General features: G+C 42.2%; 2 protein-coding genes across 6 annotated transcripts in view; one reads left to right on the top strand and one right to left on the bottom strand.

Moving 5' to 3' along the window:
* C9H1orf105 (chromosome 9 C1orf105 homolog) overlaps positions 1–14,359 on the bottom strand; it is a 39,710-nt gene extending 25,351 nt beyond the window's left edge. Inside the window, exons 1-2 of the mRNA XM_021063651.2 lie at positions 14,274–14,359; positions 13,417–13,540 (exon numbers count right to left, since the gene is read on the bottom strand). Coding sequence (XP_020919310.2) covers positions 13,417–13,437 — 21 coding nt within the window. The 5' untranslated portion in view covers positions 13,438–13,540; positions 14,274–14,359. The remainder of the gene's footprint in view (positions 1–13,416; positions 13,541–14,273) is intronic.
* PIGC (phosphatidylinositol glycan anchor biosynthesis class C) lies at positions 297–2,872 on the top strand. Of its 5 annotated transcripts, none has more exons than XM_005667779.4 (3): positions 297–349; positions 522–698; positions 1,477–2,872. In XM_005667779.4, exon 3 carries the CDS (start codon positions 1,693–1,695, stop codon positions 2,584–2,586), a length of 894 nt encoding a protein of 297 aa, XP_005667836.1. In that variant the 5' UTR covers positions 297–349; positions 522–698; positions 1,477–1,692; the 3' UTR covers positions 2,587–2,872. The 5 variants fall into 5 exon arrangements, with proteins under 5 accessions (XP_005667836.1, XP_084830263.1, XP_084830262.1 ...); XM_084974137.1 differs by having other exon boundaries at positions 1,462–2,872; XM_084974136.1 differs by lacking the exon at positions 522–698.
* Positions 14,360–22,422: the final 8,063 nt, after the last annotated feature.

The following is a 22,422-nucleotide window of genomic DNA, read 5'->3' as shown; positions in this document are numbered from 1 at the left end:
TCTGGTTTCATAATAGAGCGCGATCAAAGTAGCCATTATAATCTCTCTTCTCCCAGTCCAGCCTCTGTCCTTTGCCTTTCTGGTGCCAAATCCCAATCTCCATGTCCAGGATTTGCTTTCCAGGCATCACCCATTCTTCTAGGGAGAGGAGCCGGGAGTTCCCTTGCGCGGCCAGGAGGGGGCAGCAGTGACCTCAAGGCCGCGCGGGCAGAGGAAGGACGCTCTGGCCGCAGAGGTTGTGGCGGCCCCGGAAGTGCTCGGCCGCCGGCGCGACCCCGGCGCCCCGGATGGGGAAGGAGGCGGGCGGCCGCCCTCGCCCGGCCGCGCACCCCTAGGAACTCGCGGGCAGGTGGGTTCCGAGTGGGAGTCAGTATTTCCGGGCCTCCTCCGCCATCCCCCGCAGGGCCGAGGCTGGGTGAGGGGTGGCGGCGGGCGGGGTACACCCTCGGGGACACCCTCCCCTTCCCCACCCCCTCCCCAGCCCTGTCCCCGACCCAGCGGGCGGGCGTTGCCCTTTTCAGCGCCTGGGACCCTCCAGCCCCCTGCGGCGGCCGTGAGATGCCGGGGCTGGGGTCCCTGCTGCGGTGAGGGAGCCTCCCAGGGCGTCTGGTTTGTGAAGCAAAACCTATCATGGTCTCCATGGAAGACGTAAGGTCGGGCCATAAGAATTTTCTTCGCAGACCTGCTGGATGATCTTGGTATTTCTGACTCTTAGTTTTGCAGTAGTGGAAAGGAGATCATTATCTCCGATCCTTCCTAGAGTTTCGCGTTAAATAAGTAGAATGATAACTCTTTTTAAGGCTGCTAAACTCGGTCAAGGGATTAAGAATCTCCAGTCCTTGGCTTTAGTTAAATAAACCTTAGAGCTTGTACCTTTATTATTATGAGGTTTTTGTTTTTAGACCGGTAACTTTTTTCAGTAATAGATGCCTCTGAGAACCCAGTAAAAGCTTTGGATCCTAGCCTTAGAAATCTGCATAAATTACAACTACAAATATGCATTGACTGGGAGGGTTGTTGAAGGGTCTGAAGCCCATCCATAGACCTCAGGGATATGTGAACCCCTGAGTTAAGAACTAGTTTAGAGGGAGACATGTGAAGCCTTTGGGAAAGAAGTTTCCTTTGAATCTGGCTCCACTAATTACCACTGTTAACTTGGGCTAAAGTTACCTAAGCACTTTGAATTGCTGCTTTATTAGTTGGGTTAATCTCCAGGATTGTGGAGATTAAATGAAAGAAGCTACGTAAGGCTCTTAGTACATAGTATGCACTCTTGACAAATGGTAGCTGCTAAGGGATTATAATGTAAAATCTGAAATGAAATTTTAATGTCCTCAGTTACATGATGGCCACCATATATATTTTGTTCAGACTTCTAATAAGCTTATGATAACCCAATAAGTTGGTTTGATTTTAACTCAGTCCTACCCTTGACCTTTCACAACATTCATAGATTCACAGTCTCTCTTTTTCTAGGAACTTGGCTATATTGTCCTGCCTCAGAGAACAAACTCATCTACTAAAGGTCTAGCCTGGGTTCTGCCTTTGAAAGCAAGGGAAGGTTGGTACCATATCAACCACATTCAACATGAAATTTCCAGAGAGGTCTTATTTCAAAACTTTATAAAGAACAAGAACCACATGGACTTCTACAACGGAGATTGAACTAGCCTGAGTTTGAGCAAAAGGATAATGTGTTCACAGCCTGTAACTAACACCAAAGAGGCCAAGTGGCAGAAGGTCTTGTATGAGCGACAGCCCTTTCCTGATAACTATGTGGACCGAAGGTTCCTGGAAGAGCTCCGGAAAAACATCTATGCCCGGAAATACCAGTATTGGGCTGTAGTATTTGAGTCCAGTGTGGTGATCCAGCAGCTATGCAGTGTCTGTGTTTTTGTGGTTATCTGGTGGTATATGGATGAGGGTCTTCTGGCACCCCACTGGCTTTTCGGGACTGGCCTGGCCTCTTCATTGATTGGCTATGTTTTGTTTGATCTCATTGATGGAGGTGAAGGACGGAAGAAGAGTGGGCGGACCCGGTGGGCTGACTTGAAGAGTGCCCTAGTTTTCATTACTTTCACATACGGCTTTTCACCGGTGCTGAAGACCCTGACAGAGTCTGTCAGCACTGACACCATCTATGCCATGTCAGTCTTCATGCTATTGGGCCACCTCATCTTCTTTGACTATGGTGCCAATGCTGCCATTGTATCCAGCACACTGTCCTTGAACATGGCCATCTTTGCTTCTGTCTGCCTTGCCTCACGCCTGCCCCGGTCCCTACATGCCTTCATCATGGTGACATTTGCCATCCAGATTTTTGCCCTGTGGCCCATGTTACAGAAAAAACTGAAGGCATGTACTCCCTGCAGTTATGTGGGAGTCACACTGCTTTTTGCATTTTCAGCCTTGGGAGGCCTCCTGTCCATTAGTGTTGTGGGAGCCATACTCTTTGCCCTTCTGCTGGTTTCCATCTCATGTCTCTGTCCTTTCTACCTCATTCGCTTGCAGCTGTTTAAAGAGAACATTCATGGGCCTTGGGATGAGGCTGAAATCAAAGAAGACTTGTCCAGGTTCCTCAGCTGAGTTTGGTGACTTCCATTCTGTTACTAAGACAAACTGATAGACTAGCCCTCCAACTAGTATAAGATTCGAAGGCAGAATTCCATTCTGGAAGCAGCATGCTGATGTGGGTGGGAGATCAGAAATCAAAAGAAAAAGTTAACCAAAGGCTTGGGTGGTGAAGGTGCTTATCCTTTCTGTTATTTTGTGGCGGGAAAAGCTTTGTGGGGCCCTCTTCAATTATTGCCTCTCATTCAATGTAACAAATGAAGTGATGTGGTTTCTATCTATTAAAAAAATTAACAACACATCCATCAAGTTGTCTCACAATTTTTCTGTAAGCAGAAGACAGACAAAAGGGACACAAAGAATATGTGTGTGGATTTCCTGTCGTGGCTCAGTGGAAACGAATCTGACTAATATCCATGAGGACGCAGATTCGACCCCTGGCCTTGCTCAGTGGGTTAAGAATCTGGCGTTGCCATGAGCTGTGGTATAGGTCACAGATGAGGCTCGGATCTGGCATTGCTGTGGCTGTGGTGTAGGCCAGCGGCTACAGCTCCAATTGGATTCCTAGCCTAGAAACCTCCATATGCCATGAGTGCGGCACTAAAAGAGAGAGAGAAAAAAAATATGTGTGCATGTAAAGTCACTTCTGTCTGCCTTTTTCTGTGTACTAAATGCAGGCTCTGTTATTTATCTCCAGCTCAAATCCTAGGACCCTGGATGCTATATCCAGTTTTGTTGCCTCAGATCACAGAATTGGTCACCTAACTGACTAGAGTTTCTACTCAGTTCTAGAAGCATGTATGTAATTAACTGCAAGGGGAGTGTGATGTATCATAATACATAAGCAAAATGCTAGGGGGATCAAAGAGGCAGGAGGTCAAAGCAAGCTGGAGTGATGAGGAAATATTAGAGGAGATGGCATTTGAGTTTAGTCTTGGAGGTTAAGTGGAATTCTCTTAAGCAAAAGATGATTTGAGGGCAAAGTAGCAAAGACCTTTAGGAGGCAGGTCAGCAATGAGCAAGTGAAGCTAGCATGCTTTGTGTGACTAATGGCAGCTGGAAAACTGCAGATGGCATGCCCTGTCCAAAGAAGGTAATCACTGCTCTGTTCTGGCTGACTGTTTCTAGTCAGAACTTTGTCCTGGCTTCATAATCCTTAGGAGTCCAGGTAAAGTTTAAATGAAGTCACCATAGCTGTAATTGTAATTACAATTACAATCTGACTTGTAAGTGCTGTCAAATTTAAATCAGACCTGATAACATGTATGCAAAATGTGACTACCACTGTGCAGTGCACCATGTATGCTCTTAGCAGGAGCATAAGGAAGGGGAAGAGTTCAATGGGAGTTACAAGGATTTGAGGAAAAGTTGGAATGGGAGATTTAACAGGGGTCTGAATATTAGGCTTTATACGCAAGTAATGAGCAATTCAGCTTATCTAAGGAGGGAGTAGGTTATTATATCTTGAGCCAATGAATCAAGTGTTCTTTGTCTCATTTTTTTCATCTGTGAAATGGGAATGAAACTACCTCTAGGACTGTGATGAGTAAATGATGTGTATGAAAAGTGCTTTGAAGAATGTCAGACACAGCTCTGAATGTGTTAGCTATTGTTTTTGAGCTGACATGTAGGGAGACTTAAAGAGGGCAGAGAGTGCAAAATGTATCAGACACCTCCAGGAATAGCTGGTTCTTCATAAAAATTCATTTGGGGCAAACTCCTGTACTATCCCTTCTCACTGGAAATTAATTTCAAGTCAGAAGTTTCATCAGGGCAGTGGTATTCCTAAGAAGTAGTGTTTTTTTGTTTTTCTCAAAAGTCTTGAACAGGATTGGCAACCTCTGTCTTCAGATCTGGCACCTCACATTCTTAGTCTGGTTTTAATTTGGACTGATGACTGTAGTGTTTCAGGGTTAGGATGGTAGTTTTCCCTAAAGCCAGTTAGATTAATTTCACAGTCCAAGGACACTGACTGATGTGGAGGGAGGGGTTTTAGAGACTGACGTGTAGAACTCAGAGCATCCATCTGCCTGTGTTGGGTCTGGCTCATGCCTTGACTGACCAGAGTTGGCTCATAATTATATCATCCATATCAGGAACAGGGCCAAGGGGTAGTGGTTGAATGTAGTAGAGAGTTGTATAAGATTTTTTTAATGTTTTTATACATTTGGCTTATTTGAATGTGTCCAATGATCAATTTTAGGGAACTCACATAGCAACATGTTGGTGAGCAGAAAGCTCCCCAAATTTGAATCACTTTTAAGAATACTTCCTTAGCAGGATGAATGAATGTGTCTGCTGTCATTTTCAGCTCTGTCACACTATATAGTATTTGGAATTACCCTAGTCCTGATTCTGTTCAATCTAGTGGTTGTAAAGGTTCAGTGTGGAGGTGGCAGGGGATGGAGTATTGTGGGTTGGATGTGAGGGTACAGGTTGGGCAGCAGATTCAGTTCAGATAGAAAAGAGGTGGCTGTGTGGAGAAGGATATTCCAACGAGAGTGAATAGCGTCTATGCCCAAGAGCACAGGGCCTCAGTGCATTCTGGCAGTGGAGAGAAGCACAGAATGGACGGGCCATAGTGAGAGGCTGAGGTCTGAGAGTGCTGAATACCTTGAATTATTGGAACCTGTAAATTAAGGAGCTTTTGATAAGGGGTTTAGGGTTCCTAACAAATGTGTGTGTGTGTGTGTGTGTGTGTGTGTGTGTATAAAATTCTGGGAGCAGTGTTCAGGCTGTATTATGGAGGCTAAGCATGGGGGATTCTTGTGGCAATAGTGAAAAATGAGAGTCTGGACTAAGAGTGGTGACAGTGGGCAAAGGAGATATGGGTTCTGATGAGAGGGATTTTCAGAACTTGGTCAATTCATGTTGAAAGATGGAAGGGGGAGGAGGATGACTGGGAGGCTGCTGCCTTGAGTGGATTTGTGTTTCCAATAACAATACCATGAGAAAACAGTAATAGGTTTGAAGGTGAACTGGATGAGAAAATAATGGAACACGCAAAGTTCGAGGTACCTGAGATGGTATACCCAAGCTAAGGTGTTCCATATGTAGTTTCTGAAGGACACTGGCTCAAAATTCTGGGCATTAGCTAGAAGGTTGAGACCTAAACAGAATCCAATGCTTTTGTGCTTGGAATTCTTTGTACAGAATTCCAGGCTATAGTGGAATTAGAAATGGATCACAAGGCGTTCCCACCATGGTGCAGTGGCTTAAGAATCCAATTGCAGTGGTGTGGGTCACTGTGGAGGCATGGGTTCGATCCCTGGACCTGCACAGTGGGTTAAAGAATCCAGTGTTGCTTGGATCTTGACCCAGGAACTTCCATATGCAATGGGTGCAGCCATTAAAGAAGAAGAGAAAGGAAATTGGTCACAGAAGGAAAACTGGAATAACCAAAATGGTAGGAATCAGAGGAAAAGGAGGCTGGCCTATGAAAACAGATTAGAGAAGAGCATACCACACAGCCTGGAAGGGAGGCTCCAAAGAGATACAGTCATTGTCTATAAACCTGTTAAGGGTGAAAGTAGATATTGTTTGCTCACCAAATTATGACTTATAGGGGAAGGAGACACCCTTTGAAGTTTGAGCAGGGCAAATTTAAGAAAAAATGAGAAAATAGTTTTATTCATTTGTTACATGTAACTTCAAGAATTTTCATGAGCCATGGATATAAATGGGTTCCAAAAATTTGGGGAAAAAACGCAAATAAAACCATTAATGTTTTGTAAGAAAGAGTTAAGAAATCATAGCTGTCGCTGCCTGAGGCAAGTTGAAGCTCATGGCAGCTTCTTTTGGTGGCTGCTGGTAGAGGGATGCAGGCCTGAATGACTGGGCTGGCCTCATGTGACTGTTCTCAGGAAAGTTACCACTCAGGCACATTAATCCAGTCAGTCTTTTAAATTTAAATCACACTGGAGTTCCCATTATGGCACAGTGAAAACGAATCCGACTAGGAACCATGAGCTTATGGGTTTGATCCCTGGTCTCGCTCAGTGACTTAAGGATCCGGCGTTGCTGTGGTTGTGGTGTAGGCTGGCAGCTGTAGCTCCAATTTGACCCCTAAGCCTGGGAATCTCCATATGCCGCGGGTGCAACCCTAAAAAGCCCAAAATTAAAATTAAAAAAAAAAAAACACACTGAAAGGGTACAAGTAGGATATTAATGATTTAAATTTCCAGAGAATATTATGGTGTGTGTATGTGGATGGGGAGGGGAAAGGAGAGGGAGAAGGTTATAGTAGTATTGGAATTAAAATGCCAACCTGTCAAATACTTGTTTGCATAAACAGCTGTACTCCTTCCTCCCAGCTCTCTTATTACCCTAAGTTATAAGTAAGGCTGGAGGGTGGTGGTGGCAAGTAGGAACCAAGAAGAAGGAATGGGAAGGCAGGTTTTGCCCATCCTTCCAAAATGGTACCGGGGATTACAGTAGAGACAGGAGGACCAAGGAGAGGTAGAGCTGCAGGGCAGCAGGTATGCCTGATTTTGTGGCGTGAGGAATGATTGGCATTTGGCTAGAATGCCTGCAGGGATCTGAGTGTTGCCACACCGCAGTGGTTCTGTGTGGCCATCAGACTGATGTTAGTGTTACGCTGTATGCTATGTCACACTGTAAACTTTTGAGTGTGCTTTTGGGCAGCTGGCTTAAATTATGGATGTAAGAATTTCACTGAGCATGTTAGAAGAAGCATATGGCGCCATCATTTACCCATCATTTACATCTTTAAGCGAAAGGTTCAGGGTCAAGAAAAACAAAAACAACCCAGCAGAGGGCATCAGTCTCACAATTTTACAATATTTCAAACCCTTTAAATGTAGGGAAGCAGGACTGGGACACAGTGCCATCTGGTGGAAGTCATTGATATTCCTTTTTATAATGAAATTCAATATAAATCTTGGAATTCTTGCTGAATTGTGGTTTGGGAAATAACTATACCATCTGAGATCCCCATAAATTTGGGAAGTAAATTGCACACTGGGATTTTATAAATTATAATAGCTACATTTTCAAGCACCCAATGTGTATCATGCACTGTGCTTGGCACTTTATATACATTGTTTCATAATAGTCTTGTAAATATTTTCATCTTACAAGTACTGAGACTGAGAGAGTGAGTCAGGAACTTGCTTAAGGTTTTGGTGCCAATTTGGGATGAAACGTTGCTTTACTAACAGTTGAACTGCATCCAGGGCCAAAGGCTAACTGGTAGGCAATTGCTCTTAATCCTTTGCCAAGCCCTTCATTATCACCTTTATCCATTATTCTCTTCCCCCAACATCTATTTATTAAAACATTTATTGTTCACTTAGGCCTACCTCGTTTACTTTCTATCCTTCACATTTTATGACATTTAGCTGCAGGAATGTATGCATTCAACAGATATTTACTGAACATTATTGCAGATACCATTTGTTCTGTGTCCTTAAGATAAATCTATGAGTAAAAAGGACAAAGTTCCTCGACTTAGTGGAACTTACACTCAGGAAGGAGGAGGCAGACAATAAACGTAAGTAGAAGTTAAGTGCTACTGGAAAAAGAAAAAAAGTAGCAATGGTATTCAATAAGGGGGTCAGGGTCGGTTTCATGGAAAAGGTAACATGTAACCCAAAACTGGAAGAAGGTGAAGGAATTATCCAGAGTCTCAGGGGAGGAGCATTCCAGGCAGAGGGAGGAGGGGATACAAAGGTCCTGGTGGAAGACTGCCTGTTTGCAGAATAGCCAGGAGTAGCCAAGGAGGAACAAGCAGGGACAGAAAAGATGAGGCCAGAAAGGGGTGTGGGAGGCTGGGTCATGTAGGACATTGTAGGCTATTAAAAGGACTCTGGCTTTTACTCTGAGATGGGAACCGCTGGAGGGTCTTGGAGAAAAAGAGGGACATGATCTTACATAAATTTCAACAGGCTTATTCTGGCTGCTGTGGGATAAGAGTAGAAGCAGGAAGAAGCATTAGGAGGCTCTGATATTAATCCAAGCAGGGGATGATGGTGTCTCAGAGCAGAGTGATAGCAAAGGAAGTGGTGAAAAATAGTCACATTCTGGATGTAATCTGAAAGTAGACTCAAGAGCTTCCTGACATATTAGAGGTAGAGTATGAACACAAAGAGGAATTATAAGTGACTTGTAAAGTTTTTGGCCTGAGCAAATTAGAAGATGGAGATGATATCAATTGAGACAGGGGCCAAGGGAATGTGGGTGAAGATTCTGGGGAGGAAGATCAGGAGTTCAGTTTGGGGCATGTAGGGCATGAAATGTATTGTAGACATCCCAGCTGAAATGCTAAGTAGGGAGTTGGAGATAGAGTTTGGATTTTAGGAGCAATGTATGGGATGGAAATATAAATTTAAGACTTGTTGGTATAAAAATGGAATTTAATGCTATGTGATATATAAATGGCATTTAATGATATGTGAGTGGATGACATCACCAAGGACATTTATATAGAGAAGAGGACTAAGAACTCCAAAGTAAAATGTTGGCGGAAAGAACAAGCAAAATGATTTGGAGAGCATGACCACAGAGGCAGCAGAAAAATCGAGAGTTGAGATCCTGGAAGCCAGTGCAGATGGCTCAAGGAAGAGGGGGTGATCAACTGTGATCACATTAGAATCTGATAAATCAAGAAAGCAAGGACTGAGAACTGACCATTGGATTTAGCAAGGAGGAGGTAACTGGTATCCCTTAAAGGAACATTTTTTGGTGGAGTGGTGAAAATTAAAGCCTATTTGAAGTGGGTTTTAAGAGAGAATAAGAGAAGAGAAATTGGAGTAGCAGGAAGTTTGGCACCAAAGCGGAGCCAGGAAATAGGACAGACATTGAAAAGGGAGGTGAGGACAAGGAGCTTTTTTTCTAAGATGGGAGAAATAATTTGCATGCTTGCATACTTATTGGAAATGAAACAGTAGAAAGAAAAGTTGATGTGAGAAAGGGAAGACTTTATTGCTAGGGTGCTATTCTTGAGCAAGTGAGAAGTGATGCACACGCACACTCGGAGGGACTGGCTTTAGAAGGGGAAGGATAATTGACAAGTGGCTATGGTAACAAATAGGAAGGCAGAGTTTACAGCTACAGATGCTGATGAGTGGGTAGATGGTTAGTGGGGAGATGAGGTGATGGGACTCTTTGGAAATTCTTTTCTGACTGCTTCAATTTTTCTCAAGGAAGTAGGAGGAAAAGTATTAGCTGAGCTGTGAGAGAGAGCAAGGGCAAAGTGATGGAGTGAGGAGGTAGGAAACAGTGTAGGGTGTTGGGAGAGTGAATGGAGTAGGGATGCTTGGTAAAAGTCCCAGCAGTAGTAAGGGCTTGCTTGAGAATAGCAGTCATGAATTTAAAGTGAAACTAATTAAGGGGTGTGTGTGTGTGTGTGTGTGTGTGTGTGTGTGTGTGTGTTTCCTGACCATATACAGCTATGTGAGTGCAAACCAGAGTAGATGGAGTGAGTTTCCTCAGGGTGGTGATTTTATGAGATTGAGAGAAGGGCAAGGGAGAAGGGTAGATAAACATGGGCATGACTATAATGATTGACCATTGAATTTAATTTGGCTGAGAAGGAGAGTGAACCTCAAGAGTGAAGGACAGGGGGGTGAGGGACAGGGCAAAGGTCAATGGATTGGTGGTTCAAAGGGATTGAAAGATAGGAAGTAAAGGTCTGAGAATAGATAAAGACAAAGCTATGACCTTGGGAGTGACTAGGTGAGGTAGGGTGGAAGGCAACATTACTGAAGGAATGAAGTCCAAGGAAATGAGAAGAGGGATGGGGGTGGGGTGTTGGAAATCCCCAAGAATTATGACAGGAATGATACTGGAGTGAGTGACACTGAAACAGGAGCTAAAATCAAGGAATAAAGGAAAATGAACTGGAGGTTGGTAGATAAATGTAACAATGAGGGGTATGTACTATAGTTCGATGCATGAGGTACAAAGCTGAGGGTTTTAGGGAGGATGGAGGAAGAATGGTCTGAAAGATGAAAAACAAGGATACCTACCCCAACTGAGGTTCAGCAGTGTGAAGGATGTGGGAGACAAGAACCCTCTCCTAAGAAGGCTGCCCAGAAAGAAAGCAGTGTCCTTAGAGCAAGAAGGGGAGGGACGCACCCAGAGGAGAGGCTGAAGATATTGAGAAGTCTGCTGGTCACGGGCAGTGAATTATAGAGGGAACCAGGTAAAGGTTTCAGAAGTTGGGAGGTGGGAGAAAACCATGGAGTAGAGGCAGCCTCCAATCTCCATACAGACTGGCAAGTGGAGTCCCGGGAGGAGGGTGACCCAGCACCTAGAGGTTCTCGGCTGACTGACCTCAGCTGGGATGAGAGCTGGGTGAGTCCCAGTGGATTCAAGGCAGAGGATGAGAATGTGAGTGTTGATGGGGAGCAATGGGGAGATTTCTGGGGCCTCCATTTTAGCTTGAGGAAGGTGTGGTTTGAGTGTGTAGGTGTCCTCCTTTCATCGTGAACAGGGTTTTTGTTTGTTTGCTCTCTAATAGGATTCATGTGCTAATTCTCTGTCTAATGCACTCTTTTGGGGCTAATAACAAATTTCCTGAGAACCATGCAAACTTCCAACAGTGGGACGGTGCCATGTGTAGTGTTCTAGAAAGTTTGATTCTGGAGAGAGGGATCAGAGCTGAAGTGAGAGCCAGGGTTTGCCCGAGGTCCTGTGAACCACTGGGCCTGAAGAGGCAGGCTCCTCTGACCACTGAGAAGGCTCTGGTGAGCTTGGCTGCAGGCGAGGGGCAGAGTGGGAAGAGCTGAAGTTCTGTGGAAGCCAAGCTAGCTTAGACAAGTGCCAGTGCTTTTGGCATCTTTTGTCTTTTACATCTTGCAGGTGCAAATTAATATTGGCTTGTTTACCTTGGGAAACAATGGCAATCATCAGCCAAATCAAAACAGCATTTTCTTCCCAGGTATAGTACTGTGACTAACAGGAGAACTCCCCGGAGATGAGGTGGTCTCTTTTTCTCAACAGACCAACATGTACTCGGCACCAAGGGCCTGGCAACACCATGGTACTGATGCCTCCTTGCGCCCATCAGGTAATGCGGGGTGAGAGTGCCAGAGGAAGTAGCCTAGGAAGGCAAATGGCCCTTTCTGCCGCCATCTGGTTCCACCTGGCACCTGGGTTTCAAATGACACTCAGGATCAGCCTGTGTGAGGTCTTGTTCCTTTAGGACTAGTTCTCCAGTCCCTTGACCATGATTTTGATTGGGTGATGGAGCATGTGGATTTCACCAATGCTGTGGGTGAGGGAAACCCATCCCTCAGACCTCTGAGAAAGCCAGCTTTGGGGAGCTGCTCCTGCTTTCCCAAGCTCTGCTGGCACAGTGCTCATGCCCAGGATGGCCCTGTGGCCTTGCGCAGGCCCTGGGAACATTTGGACTCTGGGTGGTGAGAACACTGTGGGCCTCTCATTCTTTCTTTCTTTCTTTCTTCTTTTTTTTTTTTTTTTGTCTTGTCAGGGCCGTACCTGTGGCATATGGAGGTTCTCAGGCTAGGGGGCGAATCAGAGCTGAAGCTGTCAGCCTACACCACAGCCATAGCAACTCAGGAGCTGAGCCCTGTCTGCAATCTACACCACAGCTCATGGCAACACGGGATCCTAACCTACTGAGCGAGGCCAGGGATCGAACCTGAATCCCTATGGATACTAGTCAGGTTCGTCTATCTGCTGAGCCACGAAGGGAACTCCTCTTTCTAAATTGCAAAATAAACAGATCTTTAGGGCCCCAGGCAGCTTTTTTGTATGTAGCTGAATGTATTTTTGTCTTTCAAAGGGAAAAAAGCAGCAGGCAGAAGGAACTGTCTCCTTGGCTCCAACTTGCTCTCCGCTGCCTCTGAGATGTACCCGTGGGGAGGAGGACTAGGACTAGCCCTTAAGAGCCCCAAAGACTAGTTTTTCACAGTGTTATAAGGAGCTTCAAAAATATACTTTGTTAACAGCTGTTTTGAGAGGGCGGGCCGGCTTCAGTGACTTCTTTGTTACTGCCTTGAGGATCCTTCCTTCTCCTTGGTCCCCTTGGGCGGTCGGGTTTCCTAAGGCTGTCTCTACCTTGGGCCTGGCCCCTGCTCATGGTTTTCATTCATAAGGATCACTGAAGGTGTAAACTGGGGCTAGGAATTGGGACTTAATATAATGTACTGTAAAATGGGATTTGATTAAAAACAGTAGAGGAGTAGCAGTTTATAGTCTTGACTCATCTAACCACCTGCCATCAAATCCTATCTTAATATGTTGACAGTATTGCAATTTGATAGTAACTTGTAGTATATAAAAACAAAAACAAAAACAGGCATATACTATGGTAGCAGAGGCAGCTGATATATCCCTTTCAATGTGGACATGTAGTGGTGTGCTGGCACATACTCCATTTGATTTATTCTGATATAGACTCTGTAGTCTTATAAAAGCCTACAGAAAGTTTTTTCTTTTTCAGCCATCTTTTCTTTCTGGGGATGAAGTTTGTGTCTTTAAAATGGATTCACAGTTGCAAAGGTTTATTTCAGAATCTCGTGGACCTGAACTAAAGTATTCCAATATCAATTTTCTGAGTTTTTTGTTTGTTTGTTTGTTTAAATCATACTTAGTGCTGAGTTATAAAACAGATGTTGGCAAGTACAGCATTTTTCAATTTCTTGAATAAAGAGGACTCAAGGATAGTCCTCCAAACCCACTGGAGGCATTCATGATCATACATGAATAACAGCGGTTATTTCTTTACCTTCTTTCAACTTATAGGATGTTTGCTGAAACACCCTTCAGTGTATATGTGGCTCCCAAGGCTTGGAGACATTTATTTACCAGTGGAACTCCCTAAGGAAGAGATGGGAAGTTTTGTTTATTTTTTCCTACCTTTAGTTCTCTTTTCTTCATCTCCAAGGTGTCCTGGGTGTTTCGAGCTGGAGACCCGGGTTACTCTCACTCTCCTCACCGTATCCAGTGGAAGATGCTGCAGAGTACCTTCCGAACCTACAGCCTTTTTGTTAGAAGCCAAAGCAAAGTTAACAGACTACTCAATTTCAATATCACGATGTCTTTCTTAACCACCACTTCTATGATTTGGAGTCTTGTATTATTTTATTCCATTAGAAAGGAAAAATTCGGTTTCTGATTGGCTGGAATGGGTTCTATTGTTTCTCTCTTTGTCAGGGGTCAGAGTCACCATGTTCTGGAACATTAGCAGGCTTTGGGTCATGTGGATAATCTGGTTCTAGGACTCAAATAGCTGCTTCAGCCAGAAGTCAGGAACACTTCTTCCTGGAGAAATGACCCACATCTTCTCCTGTCCTAGCTCTATCCTATAATTGCTTATTTAGCTATTCTGTCAGGTACTTTTGTCCTATGACTTCTCTGGTGTTCCCAATAACTAAGATATCCTTATGAATTCAATACATGTTTGATGCATAAAAGGAGAAGAATACTTAGAAATATTATGTTCATTAAGGATATATTAGTTTGTTCCTCCCAATGATCCTGAGGCCACTTTGAAAAACTAACTTACTTTGCCAGCTTTCTATCCAATATTGAGGGTGGAGGTGGGGGCAGGAGAGCTGAAAGGGGATATTATGAAACACAGAACCACTCTGAACAGTAAAGAAACATGAACAAACTTCAGCATAGTTTAATTCTATGCCAGGCTGCTTGCTTCCCTTCCCTTCTCCTCCTTTCCCCTTTCTTCTCACCTATTAAATGTGAGGACAGGGCCATACCTGCATGTTGAGTAAGGTTGTCAGCAAGTTGTTTCTTTCATTCTGCTATGACTTGAGCTTTCCTTTCTCATGGTCATCGGGTCAATCTAAAATTTTAAAGATCTAAATGGTGTAACACTGCACATAAAAACAGGTTCAAGTTTAAGACAAGGTGGAAAAGTACCAAACACTTAAAAAAGATGAATCGATGAAAACCCTCCCATTGACCACCTGCAACTGCATTTGAGGAGGTGGTGTATATAATCCAGAGACATCGTGTCCATTGAGCTGAGAATGGTATCGGATGAGAATGCTACCATAAGAATACTGATTAAAAACATCAAATGCCTGGACTGGAGGTGAAGGAAAGGGCCACAGACTATGAGCCCTGCAATATTTTGCATCAACTCAGCAGCTTCCAGGTAAACTTGAGCTTCAGTTGATCCCTTGCTTTGGCACCTTTGAATTTCCTCTACTAGTGCTTCTAATGCAAGGTCAGTGGACCTGGGATACAAGTATATGTGGATGTAATGTGCCATTATGAAGTTTTTCCCTTGAGAAATAAACTGGTTTTGCATTTTGGGGAGGAGAACCTAGTCCTTAAAAAAGATTTTTAGGCGCCATAGAAAGAGGGGTCCCCATGGTTGAACTGAGGTTCCCACCCATGTCATCAGCACTGCCTCTTGCCAGGACTTGTCCAGGTGAGCCAGGAAGTGAGTGAAACACCAAGTCCTGATCAAGGTGCTTGCCTTTCCTATCCTGTAGATAGATAGATGGGTAGGTAGATAGATAGATGGATAATTTATTCATTTTATATCACTCAGTGAATTTTATTACATTTATAGTTGTACAAAGATCATCACAGCCAAATTTTGCAGCTTTTCCTTCCCAAACCCCCAGTGCATCCACCCACCCAACCTGTCTCATTTGGAAACCATGTTTTTCAAAGTCTGTGAGTCAGTATCTGTTCTGCAAAGAAGTTCATTGTGTCCTTTTCTTACATTCCACATGTAAGTGATAGCATTTGATGCTGGTATCTCATTGTATGACTGACTTCACTTAGCATGATAATTTCTAGTCCATCCATGTTGCTGCAAATGCCATTATTTCTTTCCTTTTAATGGCTGAGTAATATTCCATTGTGTACATGTACCACATCTTCTTTATCCACTCCTCTGTCGATGGACATTTAGGTTGCTTCCAGGTCTTGGCTATTGTATGTAGTGCTGCAATGAACATTGGAGTACATGTATCATTTTGAGTCATGGTTTTCTCTGGATAGATGCCCAGGAGTGGGGGTGCTGGATAAAATGGTAGTTCTATTTTTAGTTTTCGGAGGAATCTCCATACGGTTTTCCACAGGGGTTGTACCAATTTACATTCCCACCAACAGTGTAATAGGGTTCCCTTTTCTCCACACCCTCTCCAGCACTTACTGTTTGTAGACTTTTGGATGATGGCCATTCTGGCTGGTGTAAGGTGGTACCTCATCGTGGTTTTGATTTGCATTTCTCTAATAATGAGTGATGTTGAACATCTTTTCATGTGTTTTTTGGCCATCTGTATATCTTCTTTGGAGAACTGTCTGTTTAGATCTTCTGCCATTTTTTTGATGGGGTTGTTTGTTTTTTTGGTATTGAGATGCAGAAGGTGTTTATAAATTTTGGAGATTAAGCCTTTATCAGTCACTTTCTTTGCAAATATTTTCTCCTATTCTGTGGATTGTCTTTTTGTTTTGTTTAGGGTTTCCTTTGATGTGCAGAAACTTTGAAGTTTAATTAAGTCCCATTTGTTTATTTTTGTTTTTACTGTCATTACTCTAAGAGGTGGATCTGAGAAGATGTTGCTGTCATTTATGTCAGAGAGTGTCTGGCCTATGCTTTCCTCTAAGAGTTTTATAGTATCTGGTCTTATATTTAGGTCTTTAATCCATTTTGAGTTTATTTTTGTGAATGGTGTTAGGAAATGTTCTAATTTCATTCTTTTACATGTGGCTGTCCAGTTTTCCCAGCACCACTTATTGAAGGGGCTATCTTTTCTCCATTGTATAGTCTTGCTTCCTTTGTCATAGATTAGTTGACTGTAGGTGCGAGGATTTAATTCTAGGCTTTCTATACTGTTCCACCGATCCATATTTCAGACTTTGTGCCAGTACCATACAATTTTGATGACAGTTACTTTGTAGTATAGTCTGAAGTCTGGGAGCCTGATTCCTCCAGCTCCGTTTTTCTTTCTCAGGATGGCTTTGGCTATTCTGGGTCTTTTGTGCTTCCAAACAAACTTTAAAATATTTTGTTCTAGTTCTGTGAAAAATGTCCTTGGTAATTTGATAGGGGTTGCATTGAATCTGAAGACTGCCTTGGGCAATATAGTCATTTTGATAATATTGATTCTTCCAGTCTAAGAGCATGGTATGTCTTTCCATCTGTTTGTGTCATCTTTGATTTCTTTCATCAATGTCTTATAGTTTTCAGAGTACAGGTCTTTTCTCTCTTTAGGTAGGTTTATTCCTAACTATTTTATTCTTTTTGATGCAATGGTAAATGGGATCATTTCCCTAATTTCTCTTTCCGATCTTTCATTGTTAGTATGTAGAAATGCAGTTGATTTCTGTGTATTAATTTTGTATCCTGCGACCTTGCCAAATTCATGGATGAGCTCTAACAGTTTTCTGGTAGATTCTTTAGGATTTTCTAAGTATAGTACCATGTCATCAGCAAATAGCAATAGTTTTACTTCTTGCTGTCGCATTTGGATTCCTTTTATTTCCTTTACTTCTCTGATTGCTGTAGCTAAAACTTCCAAAACTATGTTGAAGAGTAGTGTCAAGTGTGGACATCCTTGTCTTTTTCCTGATCTCAGTGGGAATTCTTTTATTTTATTTTATTTTATTTTTTATTACTCAAATGAATTTATTACATCTGTAGCTGTATAATGATCATAACAGTCTAATTTCACAGGATTTCCATCCCACAGCCCAAGTGCATACCGCCACCCCCCAAACTGCCTCCTCCAGAGACCATAAGTTTTTCAGTGTCTATGAGTCAGCATCTGTTCTGCAAAGATGTTCAGTCTGTCCTTTTCTCAGATTCCTCAGTGGGAATTCTTTAAGCTTTTCACCATTGACAATGATGTTAGCTCTGGATTTGTCATATATGGCCTTTATTATGTTGAGGTAGGTTCCCTCTATGCCCACTTTCTGAAGGGTTTTTTATCAGAAATGGGTGTTGGATTTTGTCAAAGGCTTTTTCTTCATCTATTGAGAGGATCATTTGGTTTTTATTCTTTAGCTTGTTAATGTGGTGTGTCACACTGATGGATTTGCAGATATTGAAGAACCCTTGTATCCCTGGGATAAATCCCACTTGATCATGATGTACAATCCTTTTAATGTATTGTTGGATGCAGTTTGCTAGTATTTTGTTGAGGATTTTTGCTTTGATGTTCATCAGTGAAATTGGCCTATAAAATTTTTTTTGGGGGGGTATCTTTGGTTTTTGGTATCAGGGTGATGTCCTCACATAATGAATTTGGGAGTCTTCCTCCCTCTGCAGTTTTTTGGAATAGTTTCAGAAGGAGATAGGTTTTAGCTCTTCTCCAAATGTTTGAAAGAATTCGCCTGTGAAGCCATCTGGTCCTGGACTTCTGGAAAGTCCAGGAAAAAAATTTTTTTTTCTTTTGTCTTTTGTTGTTGTTGTTGTTGTTGCTATTTCTTGGGCCGCTCCTGTGGCACATGGAGGTTCCCAGGCTAGGGGTTGAATCAGAGCTGTAGCCACCGGCCTACGCCAGAGCCACAGCAACGCGGGATCCGAGCCGCGTCTGCAACCTACACCACAGCTCACGGCAACGCCGGATCGTTAACCCACTGAGCAAGGGCAGGGACCGAACCCTCAACCTCATGGTTCCTAGTCGGATTCGTTAACCACTGCGCCACGACAGGAACTCCCAAGAAAATTTTTAATCACAGTTTCAATTTCAGTTCTTGTGATTGGTCCATTCATCTTTTCTATTTCATCTTGGTTTAGTCTTGGAAGATTGTACTTTTCTAAGAATTTGTCCATTTTTTCTAGGATTTCCATTTTATTGTCATATAGTTGCATGTAGTAGTCTCATGATCCTTTGTATTTCTGTGATGTCCATTGTTACTTCTCCTTTTTCATTTCTAATTTTATTGATTTGAGTCCTCTTTTTTTCTTGATAAGTCTGGCTAAGGGTATATCAATTTTTTTGATCTTTTCAAATAACCAGCTTTTAGTTTCATTGATCTTTTATAGGTTTTCTTCATTTCTATTTCATTGATTTCTGCTCTGATCTTTATGATTTATTTCTTTCTGCTAACTTTAAGATCTTGTCTCTTCTCTATCTAGCTGCTTTAGATGTAAAGCTAGATTGTTTGAGCTTTTTCTTGTTTCCTGAGGTAGGCCTGTATTGCTATAAACTTCCCTCTTAGAACTGCTTTTGCTCCATCCCATAGGTTTTGGAGTGTTGTATCTTTGCTGTCATTTGCTTCTAGGTGTTTTTTAATTTCTTCTTTAATTTTTCTTCAGTTATCCATTGGTTGTTTAGTAGCATGTTGTTTAGTCTCCACGTGTTTGTGTTTTTTGCAGTTTTTTCCTTGTGAATGATATCCAGTTGTATAGCATTGTGGTCAGAGAAGATGCTTGATATGATTTCAATTTTCTTAAAGATACCAAGACTTGATTTGTGGCCCAGAATGTGATCTATCCTAGAGAATGTTCCATGTGCATGAGAAGAATGTGTATTCTGCTGCTTTGGGATGGAATGTCCTATAAATATTTATTACGTCCATTTTGTCTAATGCTTCATTTAGGGCCTGTGTTTCCTTGTTGATTGTCTGTATGGATGATCTGTCCATTGATGTAAGTGGGATGCTAAAGTCCCCCACTATTATTGTGCTATTGTCAATTTCTCCTTTTAAGGTTGTTAGCAGTTGCCTTATACATTGAGGTGATCCTGTGTTGGGTGCACATATATTTCCAATTGTTATATCTTCTTCTTAGATTGATCCTTTGATCATTATGTAATGTCCTTCTTTGTCTCTTATAATATTCTTTATTTTAAGGTCTACTTTGTCTGATGTGAGTATTGCTACTCCAGTTTTCTTTTGATTCCCATTTGCATGGAATATTTTCTTCCATCCTCTCACTTTAAATTTGTATGTGTCCCTAGAAGTGAAGTGGGTGTCTTGAAGACAGCATGTATATGGATCTTGTTTTTGTATCCATTCAGCCAGTCTATGTCTTTTTGTTGGGGCATTTAGTCCATTTACATTTAAGGTAATTACTGATATGTATGTTCTTAACTGTTTTGGATTTGGTTTTGTTGCTCTTTTTTCTTCCCTACTTCTCTTGTTCTCTTCTCTTGTGGTTTGATGACTATCTTTAGTGTTGTATTTGAGTTGATGTTTCTTATTTGTATATCAATTGTAGATTTTTGGTTTGCAGTTACCCTGAAGTTTTGATATAGGAGTCTATACATATACAAGATTGTTTTAAGTTGTTGGTCTCTTAACTGCAAGTGCACCTCCAGTGTCCTGTATTTGTACCCTCCTCTTCTCATGATTTCTGGTTTTGGTAGGATATTCACGTGTGGATGATTTCCTACCTTTACTGTAAATATGCCTTTACTTATAAGCCTTGTCATTTGTTGTATTTTTGTTTCTAGTTGTGGCCTTTTCTTTTCTGCCTCGAGAAGTTCCTTTAGTATTTGTTGTAAGGCTGGTTTATTGTTGCTGAATTCTCTTAGCTTTTGCTTATGTAAAGCTTTCGATTTCTCCTTGGGTGTTCCCCCTTGGGTTTATTATATATGGTACTTGTTGTTCTTCCTGGATTTAAGTGAGTGGTTCCTTTCCCATGTTGGAGAAGTTTTTGGCTATTATCTCTTTGAATTTTTTTCTGTCCCTTTCACTCTCTCTTCTCCTTCTGGCACCCCTATAATATGGATGTTGGTGAGTTTAATGTTGTCCTAGAGTTCTCTGAGACGCTCTTCATTTCTTTTCAACCTTTTTTTCTCTTTTTTGTTCCACATCAGTGATTTCCACTAGTCTGTCCTCCATCTCAGTTATTCATTCTTCTGCCTCCTGTATTCTGCTGTTGGTTGCTTCCAATGAATTTTTTATTTCAGTTATTGTATTTTTGCATCTCTGCTTGCTTAAGCTTTAAGTCTTCTATTTCTTTGCTCCATGTTGGCTATAAATTATCAGTCTTTGCCTCTGGTTTATTTCCAATGTCTTGCATCATCCTCAGCATCATCAGTCTAGTCTTTCCCGAAGGCTGATAATCTCCAGATCACTTAGCTGTTTTTCCGGGTTTTTTTTCTTGCTTCCTTATCTGAATTATAGTTCTCTGCCTTTTCATATTATAGGTTTTTGGTATGGTCTCCTTTTTTGCAGACAATAGAGTTGTAGCTTCTCTTACTTCTGGTGTTTTCCCCCCTTGTGGCTGAAGTTGGTACAGGGGCTTGCTGTAGGCTTCCTGATGGGAGGGACTGGTGCCTGTCCACAGGTACATGGGGCTGATTTCTATCCCTCTGGTGGGTGAGGCTTTGTCTCTGGGTGAGATTAGAGGTGGCTGTGTGCCTGGGGGTCTGTAGGTGGCCTATTTACTGAAGGGGGTGGGGCTGTGATCCCACCTGGATTATTGTTTGGCCTGGGGCTTCTCAGCTCTGATGGGTGGGGCAAGATTTTCATAAAATGGTCACTTCTAGAGGAGCACACACTGATTAATATTCCTGAGATCTTTGCCTCCAATATCCCCCCCACAATGAAATAGTCACCCCCCCCCGCCCTGTTTTCCCAGGAGATCCTCCAAGAACTGTAGTCAGGTCTGACCCAGATTCCTATGGAGCCACTGCTTTGTCCTGGGACCTGGTGCATGAAAGTCTGTGTGAACCTTTCAAGAATGGGGTCTCCATTTCCCCCAGTCCCATAGAGCTCCTTCACACAAGCTCAACTGGCCTTCCAGGCCAGATACTCTGGGGGCTCTTTCTCCCATTGCTAGATCCTCAGGCTTGGGGACCTGACATGGGGCTCAGAACTCTCACTCCTGTAGGTGAGTCTCTGTGGTACAGTTACTTTCCAGTCTGTGAGCTTCCCACCCTGCAGGTATGGGATTGCTTATATCACGTAATGGCGCCTATCTCTTGATGTGGCTTCCTCGTTGTCTTCTGGAGTAGGTTATCTTTTTGAAAGTTTCCAGTCCATTTGGTTGAAGGTTGTTCAGCATTTGTTGTAACTTTGTTGTTTTTATGAGAGAAGTTGAGCTCCAGTCCTTCTATTCCGCCGTCTTAATTCCCTGTCCTGTAGTTTTTTGTCTTAATATGCTAAGGTGAGGCATAATCAGAGGTGATGTCATCCAAGAGGACATCCTTTTAAACTCAAATTTATACCATGTAAATCTTCAAAAAGAAAATTCTAAATGAAATCTAGAATCTTTGGGATCACATATTTCAGATCACATATTTCAAAGGATGGACTATATTACCTTAATGATAAATATTTTATTTGGATAAATCTTTCAGATTTGTCTTTAATGACAGCTTACAATTTCAGTGTTGGGGTGGTTATTTGAGGATTAAGGTATTAAAAAATGTTCTCTTTGCCTGCAAACTTACATAGACTCAATTCTTCTTATTCTACTGACATCATTAAGAATCTTTCTTCTCAAGGTGGCAACGTCTCCTTGCCTTTTACTTTTATTTGACTGATGTGTTTTCTCCCCTGAATTTGCCAGATAGAATGAATGAGATTTAAATGTTTCAAACTTATAATTTCTCCCATAGTCTTACATTTTTATCTTCTAGAAAAACAACAAAAATAGAAAAAAAAGTCTTGGTGCAATTGCCATTATTAATGAGGTTTTGAAGGCAGCTTGAAGTTGTTTGGCCCCCTGTGTTTTTTCTAGACACCTAGGATTTTTACTTCATCTTTTACCCTTCCAGTGGACAGACATTTCAATCGAAGATAGATTATTATTCTCTGCCAAAGAGAATCCTAAATCACAATGCTTTAAGAACTTAAAAATCAATCATTTTCAATCTGAGCCTCTTAAAAAGATCAAATTACTTATTTTTCACTTTACCTGCTTTTAGGTGAAACAAACTCCTATCTTAATTTGAGTCTTCTTTAGAAAAAGAAACAAAACACATTTCA

This window comes from Sus scrofa, chromosome 9, assembly GCF_054392235.1.
Source record: "Sus scrofa isolate SSC_HxYL_T2T_F1_AM1 chromosome 9, Sscrofa_HxYL_maternal_Yorkshire_Landrace_v2.0, whole genome shotgun sequence".
Lineage (NCBI taxonomy): Eukaryota > Metazoa > Chordata > Mammalia > Artiodactyla > Suidae > Sus > Sus scrofa.
Note: the sequence above shows the minus strand (reverse complement) of the source record. Positions and strands in the feature narration are given on the sequence as shown.